The sequence below is a fragment of the Rhinoraja longicauda genome, chromosome 22 (assembly GCF_053455715.1).
Source record: "Rhinoraja longicauda isolate Sanriku21f chromosome 22, sRhiLon1.1, whole genome shotgun sequence".
NCBI lineage: Eukaryota > Metazoa > Chordata > Chondrichthyes > Rajiformes > Arhynchobatidae > Rhinoraja > Rhinoraja longicauda.
Genome location: NC_135974.1, coordinates 16,334,789 through 16,357,132, shown reverse-complemented (window position 1 = coordinate 16,357,132; position 22,344 = coordinate 16,334,789). Strand labels below are relative to the sequence as shown.

Genomic DNA, 22,344 nt, shown 5'->3' with positions numbered 1-22,344 from the left:
CTATGAATAGATCTGACATCTTTGTGCAACCAAAAATTGAATTCTTACAGTTAGAACATGAAGCACACACCAGACGATGGGCAATTCTTGGAGATGTTTGATTATCCACTTTATATTCACAGATATATTCAAGGAACATAATACCTTATTGTCACATGTGTCTTGGCACAGTGAAATTCTGTTTTTGTATACACTACACAAAGTACGCAAAGTGCTGCCACGTATCTGATGCCAACAAAGTACCCATTATGGTCCCTCTTTGTTCCCGGTCACAAACACCTCCCGCCGGGTCCCTCTTTGTGTCTCGTCCTTGGCCAGACTGCCTTTCCCCCTTGTACAGATCGCCAGCCAGCCATCCTCCAGTCCACTGCTTTAGCCTTTGTTCCCTGGGGGGCGCCTCCTGCAGCCGACCTGGAAAGCGCAGGTTAGACACACCCCCCAACACCTCCTGCATCCGCTGGAGTCGCCGATTATCTCCTCCTTCAGGTTCTCGTCCTTCGGGGGCAAGCGAGAGACGAGCCTCGGACCCTCTCCAAGCATGTTCCGCGGCGGCTGCCTGTTGGTCAGGGTTTGGCAAAGACCCGTGCAGCCCCTGCATCCATCGACCCCGGTGGCTCGGGGCCAAGTTCGGAAGTGGATATTGTTTCTCACACAAACATTTATCTTCTCACTTTCACACACCCCCACTCACCCCAACCCCTCCCCATGCATCCTCTCCTTCTGCCCCAACTCCTAATCAATATTTGCCAACCGTTCTACCCCTCCCCCCCGCCCAGTCAATATCTCACAAAATACGACATGGACATTAGTTGTAACTTTATTTCTGGATATCCGCTGTGCTCTATTTGCTCCCTGCAGCCCAAGTAAACATTTATCACTGGTTTAGAAGAAGTGTCTGAAGTCTGAAGAAGGATCCCAACCCGAAATGTCACCAATCCATGTTCTGCAGAGATGTTGCCTGACCCAATGAGTTATTCCAGCACTTCGTGTCCTTTTCTGAAAGCAGCATCTTCAGATCCTTGTATGTTGGGGCGGCACAGTGGCGCAGCAGTAGAGTTGTAACCTTATGGCGCTAGAAACCGTGGTTCGATCCTGATTACGGTGCTATCTATACAGAGTTTGTACATTCTCCCTGTGGGTTCTCTCCGGGTGCTCCGGTTTCTTCCCACACTCCAAAGTCGTACTGGTTTGTAGGTTAATTGGCTTCGGTAAGTTGTCCCCTGTGGGTAGGATAGTGCTGGTGTATGGGGCCGCTGGTCAGCGCAGGCTGGATGGGCCGAAGGGCTTGTTCCCGCGCAGCATCACTAAAGTCCAAGGTGTACACCTAACTTGCTGCCAAGTGGTGGATGGAGCACTAGGAATTAAGAACGGATTACAGCCCAATAATAATTTTACGGCTTTAAAGCTACACTGGACATCCCTTGGATGCAAAAGGATTGTAAAATTAAGTTTGTGCTCTTGAATCCCACAGTCAGCAGTGACCAGAGCTGTAGTACCTCAAGGAAAAAAAGAGTACATTTTACATTTCCTCAGCACTCGAGGGACATCTCAGGGCAGTGAGGTGGACTGTCGAGATCTAACCAGCGGGAGGCCATTGAGAACAAAGGGGGGGGACCCAGCAAGGGGCTGCCAAGAATGAAGGGGGGGGGGGGGGGCCACGGCAAGGGGGAGCTGCCGAGAACGATGGCGGGGATGCAACGGGATGGCCACCCAGTTGTACACTATGCAGAACCTGTTGCCATGTGGAGCGGCAGGCAGAAGATAGGATTGTTTGGTGAACCTTTGTAACTTTGTCAGCGCGGTGAGATCTGCTGTATGATTTTACCGGGTAGTATGCAATGTGATAATAAAGTATCATTGCACCATTGAATCACTGTCGCTCGATCTCATTCAACGTTCTGCATTTTAACACAAAGTGATGATGACCCTGTAACTCATCTGGGATTTAATCAGTGGAGCTTGGTTTAAGAGCTTCGCCTCACAGCCTGCATGAAACTATTAGCCACAGAATAAGTTATTGCTTAGAAATGGCAGTGACATGTCTGCGCTTGGGGGGGGGGGGGGTTGAGTAGATCTCTGGCAGAGTAATTTCTCTTTAATGGTGCTTATCTTATCAACCACCCAAAGATGCAAGCAGCTGGGGAGTGCGATGACTGCAACTTTCTCTGAGGACACGGGAAAGACATTAAGGAAATGTAATCGGCTGCTTATCAGTGGAACAAACAAGCCTCAAACAGCAATGGACTAGGAACATTGCTTGTAATTTAGCTAGAATTGACATTTGCCGAACGCTATCAATATTGCACACTCCCAAACGAGCGGTTCTGCATAGTGCAAAACTGGGTGGCCATCACGGCTTCCTGTGCTTCAGTCTTGCATGGTGATAGCACACAGCCAAAGCCACAGCGAGGTCAGAAATATCCCGAAACCTCCCAATCCCCAAGGAATATCAAACAAGACTTAATTACAGGTTATCTTGAACAGAATGCTTTATCAGTCTCGCTCTTTGACTGGAACACAACACAACCAGAAACAGAGTTCAAATGGAATTCAGTTTCACAATTAAAAGTCAGAATAACACTGTCCACTTAAACTGTGCTTTCAATACAGAGATATGGGAAACCAGACAACCATCTGATGCCATTAAATAACTTTATATTTAGATAAATATGTGAAAAGGAACATTTTCAGGGCTTTGGAGAAAGACTAGAATGTAGAACAAGCCCTTCGGCCTATAATGTCTGTGCCAACACCATGGCAATTTAAATTCATTTGTTCTGCCTGCACATGATCTATGTGTCAATCCCTGCCTGTCTAAAGGTAGACACAAAATGCTGGAGTAACTCAGCGGGACAGGCAACATCTCTGGAGAGAAGCAATGGGTGACATTTAGGGTCGAAACCCTTCCTCTGATTCATCCTGCCTGTCCAAATATCTCTTGAATATTGCTATTGTCCCTGTTTCTAGCAGCTCGCTTGCTAGGGTATTCCAGGCACCTACCACTCTGTGTTGAAACAAAACGTGCTCCACATATCTCATTTAAACTTTCCCCTTTTCACCGTTAATCTGTGCCGTCTAGTATTTGGCATTTCCACCTTTACAAAAACGAAAGCCCAACTGGTGATATTATCGATACCCCTCATAATGGGCGGCACGGTGGCGCAGCAGTAGAGTTGCTGCCTTACAGCGAATGCAGCGCCAGAGACTCAGGTTCGATCCTGACTACGGGCGCCGTCTGTACGGAGTTTGTACGTTCTCCCCATGACCTGCGTGGGTTTTCTCCGAGATCTTCGGTTTCCTCCCGCACTCCAAAGACGTAGAGGTATGTAGGTTAATTGACTGGGTAAATGTAAAAATTGTCCCTAGTGTGTGTAGGATAGTGTTAATGTGCGGGGATCGCTGGGCGGCGCGGACTCGGTGGGCCGAAGGGTCTGTTTCCACGCTGTATCTCTAAATCTAAAAAAATTGTATATACTTCTGTCAGGTCTCCCCTCAGCCACTGATGCTCACAGTCCAGGTTTGTCCAATCAATTATATCAACATAGACAATAGACAATAGGTGCAGGAGTAGGCCATTCAGCCCTTCGAGCCAGCACCGTCATTCAATGCGATCATGGCTGATCACTCTCAATCAGTACCCCGTTCCTGCCTTCTCCCCATACCCCCTCACTCCGCTATCCTTAAGAGCTCTATCCAGCTCTCTCTTGAAAGCATCCAACGAACTGGCCTCCACTGCCTTCTGAGGCAGAGAATTCCACACCTTCACCACTCTGACTGAAAAAGTTCTTCCTCATCTCCGTTCTAAATGGCCTACCCCTTATTCTTAAACTGTGGCCCCTTGTTCTGGACTCCCCCAACATTGGGAACATGTTTCCTGCCTCTAATGTGTCCAATCCCCTAATTATCTTATATGTTTCAATAAGATCCCCCCTCATCCTTCTAAATTCCAGTGTATACAAGCCCAATCTCTCCAGCCTTTCAACATACGACAGTCCCGCCATTCCGGGAATTAACCTAGTGAACCTACGCTGCACGCCCTCCATAGATACATATTACACGTAGCACCAGCCAAGATATTTGAAGTATAGGATTAATTAAAGACTGGAGTTCTAGTTAAAAACCAATGGGTGGCACAGTGGCACAGCAGTAGAGTTGCTGCCTAACAGCGCCAGAGACCCGGGTTCCATCCTGACTACAAGTGCAGTCTGTAATAAGGAGTTTTCTCCACGTGCTCCAGTTTTCTCCCACACGCCAAAGAAGTGCAGGTTTGTAGTTTAATCGGCTTCTGTAAATAGTCCCCAAGGTGCAGGATAGAACTAGTGCACGGTGCAGACTCGGTGGGTCACTGTACCTCTAAACTAAACTAAAATGTTAAAGTTGGTTGCCTTCTGTGTATGTGTCACTACCAAACCCCTCTGTGAGCAGTCATCCATTTCGTAAAACAAAAGCACACTCAAATTATACATTTACTCTTTTAAATTAAACTTTGATAAGAAATAGTAAGGTACAAATTAAGTTTGAAGTATGGACACATTTTAGATTTAGAAATACAGCGCAGAAACAGGCCCTTTGGCCCACTGGGTCTTTGCCACCCAGCGATCCCCGCACATTAACACTATCCTACACCCACTAGGGACAATTTTTACATTTGCCCAGCCAATTAACCTAAAAACCTGTACGTCTTTGGAGTGTGGGAGGAAACCGAAGATCTCGGAGAAAACCCACGCAGGTCACGGGAGAACGTACAAACTCCGTACAGTACAGCACCCATAGTCAGGATCGAACCCGAGTCTCCGGCGCTGCATTCGCTGTAAGGCAGCAACTCTACCGCTGCGCCACCGTTTTCTACCCCAAGAACATTTCCTTCCTTTTGTGTAATACAACTGCCAGTTGTCTTTGTGAAAATTCCTTGACCTACCAACAGCCTGTTACGATGGGAGGTCTAACAGGTTCACTGCGCTCTTCCCCCCTCCAGACTGCAGTCTCTTCTTTACAACATAGGTTGTGGGATTTTGTTTTGTTGTTGCATGTTTTAAAATTAAATGTACCTTCCTCATGCTTCCTCCCCTTTAGTTTAGTTTAGAGATACAGCTAGGAAACAAGCTCTTCGGCCCATCGAGTCTGCGCTGACCAGAGATCACCCCATACACCATTGCGCTATTCTACACACAAGGGACAATTTTACAATTGACACTGTGCTGCCCTTTGTCAGAATTATAAATCCGTTTTCATTTTGTTACTCTGCACTTATAGGAAATGGCAGTCAAAAGAAAAGAGGAAGAGAAAATGCCCACCATATCTCAGCCTTGGACTCCAGTTGAACTTAAGCAGGAAGCAATAGCCTCCAAATATTACAGAAAGCTGTCAAGTGCTTTCAGCCATTTCCAGAAGAAATAAAAGCAGAAAATGCTGGAAATACTTGGGCAGCATGGTGAAGATAGAAACATAGTTTCTCCCAGATTTGATGAAAGGTCATTGACCAGAAACAATCATTTTACATAGAACAGCACAGAAACAGGCCCTTAAGCCCACAAGGTCTATGCCAAACATGTTGCCAAGATAAACAAATCTCCCATGCCTACACGTAATCCATACCCCTCCATTCCCTGCATATCCATGTGCCTATCTAAAAGTCTCTTAAATAGGGGAAGTGGGGGTGGGCGGGAGGGGTGGAATAGAGCTGGGGAGGGGGGAGTAGGGAAATTGGGCTGGGGGGGAGGGGGGAGGAGAGGGTGCTACGCCAATGCAGGAGAGGCTTTGGGTCCACAGCTCACTCCGGCTGCGGCGCTGGTGGTACGGGGCTAAGGTGAGTGGCACCCTCTCCCCTTCTTTGTCTGCCTACGGCCCCGGGTGACACTCCCCGCCCGGCAACGGGCTTCGTCAGTCGGAGAGGGTTGCCGCGCCCACAGGATCGTCAGTTGGGGGAAGGGTTGCCCCAGGAGAGGCCCGCAGGAGAGATTTGGACCTAACGGGTCAATTTGGTCTAGTATATATATATATATATATAACATAACTAAAACTCTCTTCTTGTATAGTGCATTCAGAAAGTATTCAGACCCCTTCACTTTTTCCACATTTTGTTACGTTACAGCCTTATTTTAAAATGGATTAAAAAAAAATTTTTTATCATCAATTTTGTTGAGGCACCTTTGGCAGCGATTACAGCCGCAAGTCTTCTTGGGTATGACGCTACAAGCTTGGAACACCTGTATTTGGGTCATTTCTCCCATTTTTCTCTGCAGATCCTCTCAAGTTCTGCCAGGTTGGATGGGGGGGGGGGGGTGGTGGTGGTGTTGGTGCACAGCTATTTTCAGGTCCCTCCAGAGATGTTCGATCGGGTTCAAGTCCGGGCCACTCATGGACATTCACAGACTTGTCACGAAGCCACTCTTACGTTGTCTTGGCTGTGTGCTTAGGGTCATTGTCCTGTTGGAAGGCGAACCTCCGCCCCAGTCTGAGGTCCAGAACACTCTGGAGCAGGTTTTCATCAAGGATCTCTCTGTACTTTGCTCCGTTCATCTTTCCCTCAATCCTGACTAGTCTCCCAGTTCCTACCGCTGAAAAACATCCCCACAGCATGCTGCTGCCACCACCATGCTTCACCGTAGGTATGGTATTGGCCAGGTGCCTGGTTTCCTCCAGACGTGACGCTTGGCATTCAGGCCAAAGAGTTCAATCTTGGTTTCATCAGACCAGAGAATCTTGTTTAGGTGCCTTTTGGCAAACTCTAAGCGGGCTGTCATGCGCCTTTTACTGAGGAGTGGCTTCCGTCTGGCCACTCTACCATAAAGGCCTGATTGGTGGAGTGCTGCAGTTGTTCTTCTGCTAGATCCTCCCATCTACACAGAGGAACTCTGGAGCTCTATTTATTCACAAAATGCTGGAGTAACTCAGCAGTTCAGACAATTCCTTCGTCTTCATGGCTTGGTTTTTGCTCTGACATGCACTGTCAACTGTGGGACCTTATATAGACAGCTTTCCAAATCATGTCCAGTCAATTTAGTTTACCACTGGTGGAATCCAATCAAGTTGTAAAAACATCAAGGATAATCAATGGAAACAGGATGAACCTAAGCTCAATTTTGAGTGTCATAGCAAATGGTCTGAATACTTACGTAAATGTGATATTTCAGTTATTTGTTTATTTTAACTACTTTGCAAAAATTTCTAAACACCTGTTTTTGCTTTATTATTATGGGGTATTGTGTGTAGATTGATGATTAAAAAAATGAATTTAACCCATTTTAAAATAAGGCTGTAACTTAACAAAATGTGGAAAAAGTGAAGGGATCTGAATACTTTCTGAATGCACTATATATATACACATATATATATTGCATTTAGTATGTTCCCGAAATAGAGCCAAAACGGTACACGATAGCGCGCCAATTTTATCACCACCTTAATCACCATTGTCCTGTGGTTCAAATGGTTGTTATATTTTAAAGGTTTTTCACTTTTTTTAAACTTTAAAAATCGGCTTTTTAAAGTTATAAAAATCACTTTTCCATTTTTCCTGGCTGTCAGCCGCGTTCAACGTCACAATGGGACCCGCCTGAGTGACGGCCAATGGGGGTGGGGGGCTGCTGAGCCGATGAGCTGCCACTGCTGCTGAGCCGTCGATCTGAAGCTTTAACAAATGCGCTCCCCCCGCCGGGAGGACCAGCGCCCATCCCCGTGTGCCCCGCACCTGACCCTCCTCCGGTAGTGCAGCACGGCAGCAGAGAGGGTTCACGGACCGTCAGCTGGGGGAGGGTTGCACCCAGGGGTTGCCGCGCCCGCAGGGTTGCTGGGCCCGCAGGGGAGATTTAAAAAACACTTTTTAAACTTTAATACTTACGTAAGATGGCCGCCGCATACTCGCGGTACGCAGTTGGGGGAGGGATGCCGCTCGGAGGGGGGCGGGACCCGCACGAGTGACTGCCAATGAGGTGGGGGGGGGGGGGTGAGGAGAGCTCTCCTGCTGCTGGCCACAGGAGAGGTTTGCAGAGGGTTGCCAGGCCCGCAGGAGAGATTTGGACCCAACGGGTCCATGCCCGACTCTTTCCTTTAAACTTTACTCATCTCACCTTAAAGCAATGCTCATTTTCTGTTTTCAAATTTCTGGCACCTACAGTTTTTTCCCCATGCAGAAAGGAAATAACCTAAAGATTCAGCAAAACTCATTGATGCCTTGACTTTATTTTCTCGTACTTGCTCAAATTCCACAATGGGCTCACACCTTCTTAACTCTATAATCTGCCTGAGAAGTCTACATTTCTCCCATTCCCTGGATCCCATGAACATCAGCTGGCCATCAGCTGCCGGGCCCCTAAGCTCGAGAAATTCCTTCACCAAGAACAAACCTCTTAACCCCTCTTTCCAATTTTAAAACTCCCATTAAAACCTATGCAGTCAACCATAATGTATCAAATTCTGCTAAGATCTCAATTTCTTAGTGTCAATTCTGTCTGAAAACATCCATAGATTAATTTGGGATTAGTTAATATATATATAATTAATATATAACGGGGCAGTCGAAAGGAGAGGAAGTGGCGGCGCTGTGCAGCAGCTGCGGCTCACCTGCAGTCTGTTTGTCTTTTGTGATTTTTGTCTTAATTGTAGTTTAGATATGATGTAGTGTTTTTTGTGGTTGTGTACTACGTGTGGGGGGGGGGGAACTGAAAAATTGTCTCTTCCGAACGGAGACCCAACCTTTTTTTCTGGGTTGTGTCTCCATTCCCGCTGCGGCCTACCATCGGCCAAACACCTGGAGCAGGCGGCCTCCAGCTGGGACCACCTGGACTCTGGTTCACAGAGCCCGCGAACTGTACTCACCACCAGCGGAGCTGGCTGCCTTCTGAGGCTGTGGTGGCACTGCAAGTGCAGCTGCGACGCCTTCGAAGGCTTCGGCCGCGTGGATATCGGAAGCTCGCAGGCCCCTGGGTGGGGGTCGACATCGGGAGCTCCGGCGGCGGCAGCGTCTTCGCCCGCCCCGAATCGCGGGGCTTGGGTCGGCCCGCCGCGGACCTTTCACCGGCCGTGGCATTTTCTCCGCCCGGCGGGGGCTTCAATGTCGGGGGCCCTGACCGCCCCGACGTGGCAAGTTCCACAACCTGACCACGGGAGAAGACGGCAGGGGAAGAAAAAAGACATTCTGACCTTCCATCACAGCGAGGAGGTGACTGGAGGAGACTCACTGTGATGCATGTTTCTTTTTTTTTTTTTTGTGGTGGTAGGTGATTGTGTGTTATTGCTTATTTTTATTGCTCTTATTGTTGGACTGTGGGTAACGGAATTTCGTCCAAAAGACTTGTTTTTTTGGATGATAATAAAGGTTATTCTGATTCTGATATATCATTGCGATGCATAGTTTACAATCGAAAAATTAATTTTTGAAAGATATGTGCATATGGCAGTGTAAAAAAAGGGCCTCAAAACTGCCACAAATTTAATAGTATTTCTATAACAATAATATAAGTGCCAAAAACTCAGATGGGAGCACTATTGGTAGCAACGGTGGACAAAAGGCTCTGAATCTGGGGAGGGGGGGGGTGTCTTACCTTCCGCGCCCTTTGGGTCAGCTGCAGGAGGCACCCCCAAGGAACAAGGGCTGAAGAGGGCCGTGCAAGGAGAGGGCAAAGGTTCACGGGACGATGGGAATGGGGCCGATGGTCAGAAGAGGCCTTTGTAGCCAGCTGCAGCTGGGATTGTAAAATGGCCCTCTTGCATCTAGACTCAGTGGGCTGTTCAATACATTCTGTACTAATGGGGGGGATTGCACTTATGTACGGGGATAGTCTTGCTGATCTGTGCGCAAAATAAATAGTATTTAACTGTACCTTGGTAAACGTAATAAAGAAAACATTAAACCATTGGTTTGACATGTATAGTTCAATCTGACATGATTGGACAAAAGCTTTTCACTGTAATTCAGTACACGTGATAATAATAAACCAAAACAATGTGTTTTATAATAAACCTAAACAATGGCTTTCCAAAGGGCTTTTTATTACAGATTTATCAGCAAAAAATAAAGCATATATCCATCCCACCCCGGCCACCGTCTGTTTGTTCATCTGCCCTCTGGTCGACGTTACAGGTCGATCAAATCCCGAACAAACAGACTTAAAAACAGTTTTTACCCCAGGGCCATACGAGAACTGAACACTACCTTTGCACTAGGCAACACCGTTAAAAAATCTTGTACTTAATATAATTGTATTTAATTGTATTTATGTATTTATTTGTTTTTGCATTTATTGCATATATGTTTGTACGCACCGTCAGGATTGGCTATTTTTTAATTTCGTTGTACTCGTTGCAATGACAATAAATGAATATTATTATTATTATTATTAAGGCACACTGAAATCATGCAGTACAAAGTTGGATGGAAAACATGCAAGAGTGTGGTGTTGAATAGAGGAAGATGAATAATGATGTTCTCCAGGGATTACTGTTAAATCCACTGTGTTTTTTGAAAGAGGCAGAGAGTATGAAAGCAGAGATGTCATGCGGAACCTACATAAACCCCAGCTGGCCTCAAGCAAAGTATTATGTTCATTTCTGGTTGCCTTACTGTAGGAAAGACGTGGAGGATTTAGAGAGCCCAGAAGAGATTTATGACCATGATTTCTGGCAATGCAGTTACAAGAAATGATAGAGTGCTGGAGCAACTCAGCAGGTTAGGGAGCATCTCTGGAGAACATGGATAGGTGATGTTTCATGCTGTGACCCTTCTTCAGACTAATTTTAGGGGGGGGGGGGAGAGGGAAAGAGATGGAAGAGCATAGCAAAGCCAGGCAGATAATATGTTGTTATATAGGTGATTATCTTTTTGATAGGCAAATGATCGGACAATGGGCAGAGATTAAAACGCAGAAAGTGTGGAACAAAAGGATTGAAGGGTTGTGAATTGTGAAGCTAGATAAGGGAATGTAGGTGGAAGGAGAGATATAGGTGAGAATCCAGGTGGGGCACAGGCGACATAAGACAGGGGGAATGATAGTGCGGGTGCATACAACCCGTCTTCAGTGGTTGGAGACTGGGAGGGGAAAGCTGGAAGAGAGGTGGGACAAAGCATGGCAAGCGATAGGTGGAGATACAAGGCTGAAGGTTCCCGACCTGAAACGTCACCTGTCCATGTTCTTCAGAAATGCTGCCTGACTCGATGAGTTACTCCGGCACTTTGAGTCCTTTCAAGTGATAGGTGGATGCTGTCGATAGCCAGAGTGGTCTGAAGGGCCTACTTCCATGCTGTAACTTTTGATTCAATAGAATCTTTCATGTCCACCCTAGCCAGAAATGCATCACCCATCCTTTGTTCTCCAGGGATGCCGTCTGACCCGCTGAGTTACTCCAGCATTTTGTGTCTATCCACCAACCCCCATATGCCACCGACCTGCAACCTCCATATGCTCGCACCATCCGACACACACTGGGGACAAATTACAACGTTACAAACCCAATTAACCTACACCTGCACGTCTTTGGAGTGTGGGAGGAAACTGGAGCACTCGGAGAAAACCCATACACGTCACGGGGAGAACGTACAAACTCCAACAGACAACATCCATAGTCAGCATCAAACCTGTGTCTCTGGCACTAAGGCAGCAACTCTACCACTGCGGCGCCAATTATTGCCGTTTTCTCACCGCCATTAGATAAATGTTTTAGGTCTTGCCAGCTAACAGCACAGTGGCATCACATGTTGATAAACTGCTGTTCCAGGCATTTTGTCATCTTAACCTCAAGAACATATTTTGATAGGGATGCTCTCGTCTTCCGTATGAATTAAGTATATACATCTTGTCTAACGAGCAAGCTGTCTGAGGGAAGGAATGGGCTTTGAAGAGTTGGGGGACAGACCACAAGAATTTATGAGTTTGATTCAAGAAAGAAAATTGAAAACCTTCGGAATAATCTAGGTCAGAGTTCTATGCTTCATTGTCCAAGTACAGCTGCACTCCATAAGCACAAGGCTCCAGTCCATCAGAACCAGGGTTTTAATAGGATTAATAGAACACAAATTACTTTGAATCAAAGAATTACATATCAAAGCAGATGGGTATTTGGAACTAACGTTATGACGGCTTTGAAGCTACGTAATTACCCTCACCATTTCTCTCTGCAGATCTCCTGATTCTACTACTTTAACTTGTTTTTTAAAGTTGCAATTGAATCTTCTTGCACTGTCCTTCAATGCCAAATTGAATACGCTGTTCGATATTATTCCCTCCTCAGGGGACTATTTGATCATTGGGCGGCAATGTGGCGCAGCGGGTAGACCTGCTGCCTCATAGTACCAGAGACCCAGATTCAATTCTGCCCTCGGGTGCTGTCTGTGTGGAGTTTGCACATTCTCCCTGTGAAAACATGGGTTTCTTCCAGGTGCTCTGTTTTCATGTCGTAGGAGCAGAATTAGGCCATTCGGCCCAGAGTCTACTCCGCCATTTGATCATGGCTGATCTATCTTTCCCTTTCAACCCCATTCTCCTGCCGTATCCCCGTAGTCTTTGACACCTTTACTCACCAAGAACCTGACAATCTCCACTTTAAAAATACCCAATGTTTTTGGCCTACACAGCCGACTGTGAGAATGAATTCCACAAATTCACCACCTTCTGACTAAAGAAATTCCTTTTTACCTCTTTGCTAAAAGGACTTCCTTTCAAACCGAGGCTTTGTCTCTGGTCCCAGACTCTCCCACTAGTGGAAACATCCTCTCCACATCCACTCTATCCAGCCATTTCATTAGTTGGTAAGTTTCAATGAGGTCCCCCGTCATCCTTTTAAACTCCAGAGTAGACAATAGACAATAGGTGCAGGGGTAGGCCATTCGGCCCTTCGAGCCAGCATCACCATTCAATGTGATCATGGCAGATCATTCACAATCAGTACCCCGTTCTAGCTCTCTCTTGAAAGCATCCAGAGAATTGACCTCCACTGCCTTCTGAGAGAATTCCACAGATTTACAACTCTGACTGAAAAAGTTTTTCCTCATCTCCGTTCTAAATGTATTCTTAAACTGTGGCCCCTGGTTCTGGACTCACCCAACATTGGGAACATGTTTCCTGCCTCTAACGTGTTCAATCTCTTAATAATCTTATATGTTTCAATAAGATCCCCTCTCATCCTTCTAAATTCCAGTGTATACAAGCCTAGTCGCTCCAGTCTTTCAACATACGACATTCCCGCCATTCCGGGAATTAACCTAGTGAACCTATGCTGCACGCCCTCAATGGCAAGAATATCCTTCCTCAAATTTGGAGACCAAACTGCACACAGTACTCCAGGTGCGGTCTCACTAGGGCCCTGTACAACTGCAGAAGGACCTCTTTGCTCCTATACTCAACTCCTCGTGTTATGGCCAACATTCCATTGGCTTTCTTCACTGCCTTCTGTACCTGCATGCTTCCTTTCAGTGACTGATGCACTAGGACACCCAGATCTCGTTGTGCGTCCCCTTTTCCTAACTTGACACCTATCAGATAATAATCTGCCTTCCTATTCTTACCACCAGAGTGGATAACCTCACATTTATCCACATTAAACTGCATCTGCCATGCATACGCCCACTCACACATGTCCAAGTCACTCTGCAACCTCATAGCATCTTCCTCACAGTTCACACTGCCACCCAGCTTTGTGTCATCTGCAAATTTGCTAATGTTACTTTTAATCCCTTCATCCAAGTCATTAATGTATATTGTAAATAGCTGCGGTCCCAGCACCGAGCCTTGCGGTACCCCATTAGTCACTGCATGCCATTCTGAAAGAGACCCATTTATCCCTACTCTTTGCTTTCTGTCTGCCAACCAATTTTCTATCCATGTCAGTATCCTACCCCCAATACCATGTGCTCTAATTTTGCCCACTAATCTCCTATGTGGGACCTTGTCAAAGGCTTTCTGAAAGTCAAGGTACACTACATCCACCGGCTCGCCCCTGTTCACTTTCCTAGTTAGATCCTCAAAACATTCCAGAAGATTAGTCAAGCATGATTTCCCCTTCGTAAATCCATGCTGACTCGGAACGATCCTGTTACTGCTATCCAAATGTTCCACAGTTTTGTCTTTTATAATTGATTCCAGCATCTTCCCCACCACTGATGTCAGACTAACTGGTCTATAATTTCCTGTTTTCTCTCTCCCTCCTTTCTTAACATTAGCTACCCTCCAATCCCCTGTACAGGCCTAGTGCCGTCAAATACTCATCATATGTTAACCCAACCATCCCTGGGATCATTCTCGTAAACCTCCTCAGGACCCTCTCCAACGTCAGCGTATCTCTCCTCAGATATGGGGCCCAAAACTGCTCACAAACGGCATCACCAGAAATCAGTTCTCCTTATTTAACATTATAAAAACTCTGCATTATTTTGGACAAGTGCTATGATAGTTTATATCATATAATCATCAGGCCAATTAAATATTAAAAACACAATAGATAAACTCTGCACCAAACATGAACCTGTTGCTCACAACCTTCACTACCGCCGAACACTTTCTGACCTTTTTTGTGTACAATAGTTGTGTACTGTAGTTGACCTGTTAAATTTCCCATGTCATCTGTCCTGCTGAGGTTTCTCCATCTGGTGTGCAAAAAGTCCATCATTATTGACTGGCAATGGGCAATTACAGTAAACCCTCCTTATAGCGGGAAAGGGGGAATGTTGTTCGTTATTGCAGATTGTCCAGTATAACTGAATAAGGTTATGCCCCCCACTGACATTGCTGCCCAGGCGCCAGGTCAGAATCCTGGAGCCCCGTCACTGAGAGCCCAATGGGAACCCCCTCACCACAAAGAGTGCAGCGGCCCAACACCATCTTGTCCACCAATAACTGCTGCCCCTGCTGCGAATCCCACATTCAGAGATTGAGTGCAAAATGGGTGGTCTGGGGTGTTGCAGTGGCAGGATGAGAAAACCCTGCCCCACTCCAAGGGCAAATCCCTCAACCTGTTCAGGGTAAAAGCGTATTGATCTTAAACGTTATCTCTGTTTCCCCATCCAAATACACTATCCTGCCTAACCTGCTGAGTGTACAAAGATCTTAACAGCTAAAAATGGTTTCTTGTTACTGCAAGCTAATAATACTAAAGGGTGTTTGTTTATAGACTTATGTGCCGATCCGAGTGATTCCTTGTCAATTTCAATGGCCTGTCCATTTCAATACCCTGTCAATTTCAATGCCCTGTCCATTTCAATGCCCTGTCCATTTCAATGCCCTGTCAATTTCAATGGCCTGTCAATTTCTATGGCCTGTCAATTTCAATGGCCTCCGCAGAGTAACTAGCAGCGTGTATTCTTAAAGAGACAGTCAACTGTTACAAAAAAACGCTATAAATAGGTCCGTAATAAAAAAGGTTTACTGTATCATCAGACCACTAAACATTGTACAAATAGTATTCATGGATGCAGTTACTCATCATCAGACAAATTCGTCCATCGCACAAAAGGAGAGCCAACATATTTGCAAAGCTGGCCTGTCTCGAGCTGTAACAAGGACCATTTTATTTATGGCTGGAGGCACAAGGTGACAAACCCTCCAGAGGCAAAATCCCAATGGTTGCATCACTAAGCCAGTCATGTCCAAATCATAAGATGTAGGTTTGAGTGCCACTGCAAAGAGAGCAGTACAAAACCTTGCAACATGGAGGGAATGGACAGGTAACATTTCAGGTCTTCAGACCAAAGCCAAGTTGCACTGTTGGAGGTACAATCTTTGGTCAAGATATTAAACAAAAGCCTCATCCATTCTCTTACAGAGATATCCCGAATCAAACCTTGCCTTACAAAATACAAATAGATAATGTCCAGTTGGATGTGAAAGTTCCTAAACTATTATCCAAGCAGCAGGATAGTTCTTCCATGTCCGAGCCAATTATATCTCTTAAGCAAAGCCTAAACCGGCTGATAAATCTCATTGCTGTTTGAAAGACACAAAATGCTAGAGTAACTCAGCAGGCCAGGCAGCATCTCAGGAGAAAAGAAAGATGCCGTCTGACCCAGAGTTACTCCAGCATCTGCAGGTCCTTCCAACACTCATTGCTATTTGAGATACCTTTGAAGCTGGCAAACTAGCAGCTGCATTTCTCCACATCACAGCGTTAAATACAATTCCAAAAACCTGCTGGTTGTGGACAACGTTGCAGCAGTCTGAAGTCATAAAAAACAATGTGATGCATCTTTTGCCCACAAAATGCTGGAATAACTCAGCAGGTCAGGCAGCATCTCAGGAGAGAAGGAATGGGTGATGTTTCGGGTCGAGACCCTTTTTCAGACTGATGTCAGGGGGGCAGGACACAGGATGGATATAGGTGGAGACAGGAAGATACAGAGAGAACTGGGAAGGGGGAGGGGAAGAGAGGGACAGAGGAACTATTTAAAGTTGGAGAAGTCAATGTTCATACCGCTGGGCTGCAGGCTGCCCAGGCGAAATATGAGGTGCTGTTCCTACAATTTCCGGTGGGCCTCACTATGGCACTGGAGGAGGCCCATGACAGAAAGGTCAGACTGGGAGAGGGAGTTGAAGTGTTCGGCCACCGGGCGATCAGGTTGGTTAAGGCGGACCGAGCGCAGGTGTTGAGCAAAGCGAATCGGCGAGCCTGCATTTGGTTTCGCCGATGTAAAGAAGTTGACATCTAGAGCAGTGGATGCAATAGATGAGGTTGGAGGAGGTGCAGGTGAACCTCTGTCTCACCTGGCAAGACTGTTTGGGTCCTTGGATGGAGTTGAGGGAGGAGGTAAAGGGACAGGTGTTGCATCTCCTGCGGTTTGCATCTTTTGCCCAGTCAGTTCATAAACCTTGCTCCAAATGCAGGCCAAGTAATACAACAAACACAAAACCTTTAACACAAAATGCTTGAGTAACTCAGCGGCTCAGGCAGCATCTCTGGAGGACATGGATAGGCGACGCTTTGGTTTGGGACAGTCTGAAAAAGGGTCCCGAGTTGAACCATCTCCTTTCCACATCCTCCAGATACGCTGCCTGACCTGCCGAGTTGCTCTAGCACATTGCAATCCATTGAAGATTCCTTGTGTCACCAACAATAGTCATATCAAAACTGTACAAAACACAAGTTAATCTACAGTGAGATTATTGCATATGGTTCTGGTTACAGAAAGGATGTTGCTGCAAGACAGGTGCTTCAGGGTAGATTTGCTGAATAATTCTCGTGCTGAAAAAGATTGACTATAAAGCGAGATTGCCCGGGCTGGAGTCATTTGTTTTGCAACAATGAAGGCCATATAGAGATTTAATTGAGGTGTATAAATCTAAGAGAGTGTCAGATAAAGTGCCATATCTTCAAAATAATTGGTTTAAAAACAGAAAGAGAGATTGATTGAAAGAACAGAAACAGGCCACCGAGTCCACGCCGATCATTCACTCTAGTTCAATGTGTAGGAAGGAACAGCAGATGCTGATTTAAGATAGACACAAAAAGCTGGAGTAACAGCGGATTAGACAGCATCTCTGGAGAAAAGAAATAGGTGACGTTTCCGGTCGAGACCCTTCTTCAGACTTCAGTCACTCCAGCTTTTTGTATCTATCTTCGCATCAGTTCAATGTTATCTAACTTTCTCATCCACTTCTTTTGCATTAGGGGCCAATTATCCTACAATCCTGTACATCTTTGGGATGTGGAAGGAAACCGGAACACCCGGAGGAAATTCACGCAGCTCAGTGGTTTCTATATTGTCACATGTACCAAGGTACAGTGAGATTCTTTTCTTGCATATAGATCAGTAAGTTTATGGCCATTCACAAGTACAATCCCCGGTTAAATACATAATGCATAGAAACAGCCCACTGAGAGCATGCAAACTTCACACACACAGGTCAGGATCAACCCAGATCTCTGATGTCGTGAGGCAGCAGCTCAATCAGCTGCATTATTGTTTAGACAGTGGGATCCTGGATTTCATTGTCTGATAGGGAGGGGGAATAATGCCTCAGTATAATTTAAGAGAAAACACTAGATATCCATTTTGAGCACTGAACGGTTCCAAGAGTTGGAGAGAACTGGAAAGTGGGTTCACCTGCTGAGCCTTGTCCATCAGTGTCTAATGATTGTACAAGTACACCATCGATTTTCCAGCACCCTTAGTTCCAGACCAACAGAGGTCACGTAATAATAATTTGACAATATACCTCTGACCCACTAACTATAACCCTCCCTCATCTCTAAAGCACCATGGACTGCTGGAAACTTAAATATAAACTTAACAATTAACCAACAAGTAACTCTTTCAGGGCAGAGGCACAAGTCCCGAAAGTGCATGTGCCACACACAATGCTCTCTTAATGTTGTCCGGATTAAAGGAGGTGCCAGACTATCAGTTGCCGGAAAATCGGTGGTATATCTGTATCATAGATTTGTGCGATACAAAATCCCACCTCTCGATGGGTTTTTGTACAGACACTGCAATTACAAGTGCCTCATATACTCAGTGCACCTTGCCACAGTCACACCAGTGCCTAAAGCAAAGGCACAGAAGCAACAGTTATGGAAGTTCCTCTTTTTAAAGAAGAGGAAGTTAAGAGCATTTGCAACAAGACAAATTAAACATGGAAGTTTTGGTAAAAATGTCAGGGCAGAAGTCCGACTATTATTTGTGCAACATAATACACATTGAACGCCATTTCTGTAATTTGGTCAGATTGGAATCCCCCAGTTTAGGGCACAGGGGAGGGGGTGGCGCAGGCAGTGGAATCTGAGTAGGTTGCCAATCTCAGAGGAAAGCAGATTATGCGATGTTGTTGCTGCTTTGAAGAAGCATTATGTGGTACAAACAAATGCTACATTTCAACAACATGTATTCCGGCAATCGTCACAGAGAGGGACAAAGTCTTGCTCAGTTTGTCACAAGATTATGTCAAGATTCTGAGGGCTGCAGTTGTGGAGCTGAGTTGGAGAATCAAACCAGGGATCAGGTTGTACAAAGTTGCAAATCAAATGATTTGAGACGCAAGTTGTTGGAGAAAGGTGACACACTAACATTAGGGGAAACGTTGAAAATTGCCTGTTCATTTGAAGCCGTAGAAAACCAGTTTCAGACCATGAGATTGGATAGAGGAAGCCGAGTTAACAAGATCTTGGGGGGTTGGAAGGGAGTAGGTCCCGAGAGAAAAGGACGAACTTCGATGCCAACGAGGTTACATCACAAGATGGGTGCAGCGATCCAAGCAAGGGGAGGAGTGGGGCAATCCAGGGGAAGGGAGAAGGAGGAAACAATCTTAAAGGAGGGGGTGATTAAGGGGGGGGCGAGAGAAGGACAGTGGGGAAGAAGGGACAACCCGAGGGAGGGTACCGATCTGGGGAAGATCCCGGATGAAGAGAAGGATCCTGGGGTGAAGGGGATCCCGGAGTAAAGGGGGTGGGGGAGATCCCAGGGTAAGGGGAGAAGAGGTCTCGGGGTGACAGAGGGGGAGAGAGGTCCGGGAATGAAGGGGAGAGAGGGATAAAGGGTGAGATCCCAGAATCGTGTGGTAGAGGGGACAGATCCAGGGTTGGGGGGAATGGAAGAGATCCCGAGGAGAGGGGGGGGGGGGATTCCCGGTGTGCAGGAGGACGGGCAGATGCCGGGGTAGAGACTCTAGTCCCGGACTGCGCCGCTCCGCGGGCCTTTGCCCCATCGCTTCAAACCCCGGTTCCGCGCTCAGCTGCCCGGGGCCCGGCCGCTCCTCCTCCCTCCCTGCCCCCCTCCCCGGCTCTCCTCTCCCCCAGCTCAGGCTCTTACCGGCGCGGGTGCCGCCGCTGAACCTCCTCCATGGCTTGTGTCGCTCCCGCTCTTCAGCCTCCAGCTCCGGCTCCGGCTCCTCTCGCCGACTTCCGCCCCGCACCGGAAACTCCCTTCCGTGCGACCGTCGCCATGTGACGTAATCAGCGGGGCGGAAATGGGGTCGCCGGCCTGCGGGGCGGAAATGGGGTCGCCGGCCTGCGGGGCGGAACCGGCGGCTGTCCTCAGGGGGGCGGATGTGAAGCACCAGAGCAGGTCTGAAGGAGGGTCTCGACCCGAAACGTCACCCATTCCTTCTCTCCAGAGATGCTGTCTGTCCCGCTGAGTTACTCCAGCATTTTGTGTCTATCTGGAGTATACAGGTCGAGTCCGCTCAATGTCCAACGGTAACCTGTTGTACCTGAAACCATTCGCAGCATTCCCTGCTCTGTGGAAAAAGTACCCTTTGTTAAATGTGTCCAGAGCAGTACACAATATTCCAGATGTGTCGTCTCACCAAGGCTCTACACAAATGCAGTGAGAGTTCCTCTTGAAATCAAAGCTAACATACCAAATACCTTCCGAATTGCTTGTTGAATTCTTACCAGCAGTTATCAGGTCTCTCATCAGCTAGAATGCGGTCCTGACCTCCCATCTTCCACATTGGAGACCTCTGAACTCTTTAATCGGACTTCAATGTTATATCTTTGCACTAAACGTGTCCGTTATCTGTGCACTGTGGACGGCTTGTTTCAATTCATGTATAATCTTTTCTTTGATTCGATGACAGGCAAACAAAAGCACTTCACTGTAACAATAATAAACAAAACTAACTAAACTATATTGGCATTCATTCAATGTCTGCAAGGACATTTTTGTTTTATTCATTCAATTGTCTGCAAGGACATTTTTGTTTTAGATTTCCAGCAGTGACATTTTTTCTGCTTATTTTCGTCAAATTTTGTTGAAATTGCAGCAACTCTTTTTACTGTACTGAAGAGAGGCGATGGAGTGATCCCAAATGGCTCCAGCACCACCTACAGGTACAGAGGAAGTGAAGGTTTACTGAGGGCCGACAGTACTGTATCTGGAAAAGAGTGTTCTCGAGATGTTTTCTGCCCCGCTGAGTTACTCCAGCACTTTGTGCCCTTTTATGTAAAGCTATGGTTCCACACCTTGTGGCCAGAGACTCTCTGAATGTTGTTGCTACCTCTAACCTCCAAAGGCGGCGAGATACTGGGGATAACTCCTTAAAAAAGTTTTCAAATGGTTTATTATTGTTATGCTTACCAAGATACAGTGGCGTGATATCCAGGCAAATCATACCACATGCGTGTGGAGTAACTCCGTGAGTCAAGCATCTCCTTCAGAATGAAGAGTTTGTAGAAGGGCCATGGCTCTAAATGTCACCAATCTATATTCTCCAGAGATGCTGCCTGACCCGCTGAATTACTCCAGCAATTTGCGATCCACATCTTTGTGTATGACCTTCAACATGGCAAAAACATTGCGCAATGCTTCTAAATCATCCCAAAATGAACACAAGGACCAGATTCAATTTTGTTGTAATGGAAAACCCTCCCCCCTCCTCTCCCAGGGTGCTTAATACAGCTTAACCCAAAGCTCTCACAATTTAATGTCCACTCTTACCAGGTCGGCTAGGTAATCAAACACCCCGATGTGGGTCACTGTCTTCAGGCAATGGGAAGGAAAGTGTTAAAGCGAGACAAGGGTTGGGCTTGAGCAAAAAACAAAGTGCCAGAGGAACTCAATGGGCCTCCTGTAAGGATGCCATCATTCTTTCTCAGTTCTCCATCTCCGCTGCGCCTATCAGAGTTCTGGCTTCTTTCCAGGACCTCCGATTTCTTCAGGAACCATGGCTTCTCTTCTATATCATTTGTAACTTTATATATTCAATTTCATCTACATCCTTTAGAGGATGCGAAGAGACCTCATTGAAAGTTATGGAATAGTGACAGGCTTGGATAGAGTGGATGGGGAGTGGATGTTTTCACTAGTGGGAGAGGTGAGGACCAGAGGGCACAGCTTCAAAATAAAAGTACATGCCTTTAGAAAGGAGATGAGGAGGAATTTCTTTAGTCAGAGGGTGGTGAATCGTGAGGAATTCATTGCCATACAAGGCTGTGGAGGCCAAGTTGATGATTATTTTTAAGGAGGCGATTGATAGATTCTTAATTAGTACGAGTGTTAGGGGTTATGGGGAGAAGGCAGGAGAATGGGGTTGTGAGGGATAGATCAGCCATGATGGAATGGCAGAGTAGAGTTGATGGGCCAAATGGCATGATTCTGCTCCTAGAACTTATGTTTATGAATTATATTAGTTGATGGTGGCCTCGCAATTGTTTCATGCTCTCAACCCCACCAACAGGTAAAGTTCCCTTCCTCCTCATCTTTCACCCTCTACCCTCTGCATCCAGCACATCCTTCATTTCCACCATCACACCACTCAAATCTTCTCTCTCATTTTCTGCATTCTGCAGGGACCACTCTTTTTTTCCATGACTCCCTGACTGCTCACCCCTCCCTAGACACTTACCCCTGCAACTATAGGAGGTGCAACATTCATCCCTTCACCACCATCCAGGGACCGAAATAGTCCTTACAGATGCACAGTGAAA

The 22,344-nt window shown here is 46.4% G+C and overlaps 1 protein-coding gene across 1 annotated transcript in view; it reads right to left on the bottom strand.

Annotated features, from left to right (window-relative positions):
• Window positions 1–19,845, bottom strand: part of LOC144604431 (serine/threonine-protein kinase 3/4) — a 130,016-nt gene extending 110,171 nt beyond the window's left edge. The window contains exon 1 of the mRNA XM_078418846.1: window positions 19,727–19,845. Coding sequence (XP_078274972.1) covers window positions 19,727–19,758 — 32 coding nt within the window. The 5' untranslated portion in view covers window positions 19,759–19,845. The remainder of the gene's footprint in view (window positions 1–19,726) is intronic.
• Between the last annotated feature and the right edge of the window lie 2,499 nt (window positions 19,846–22,344).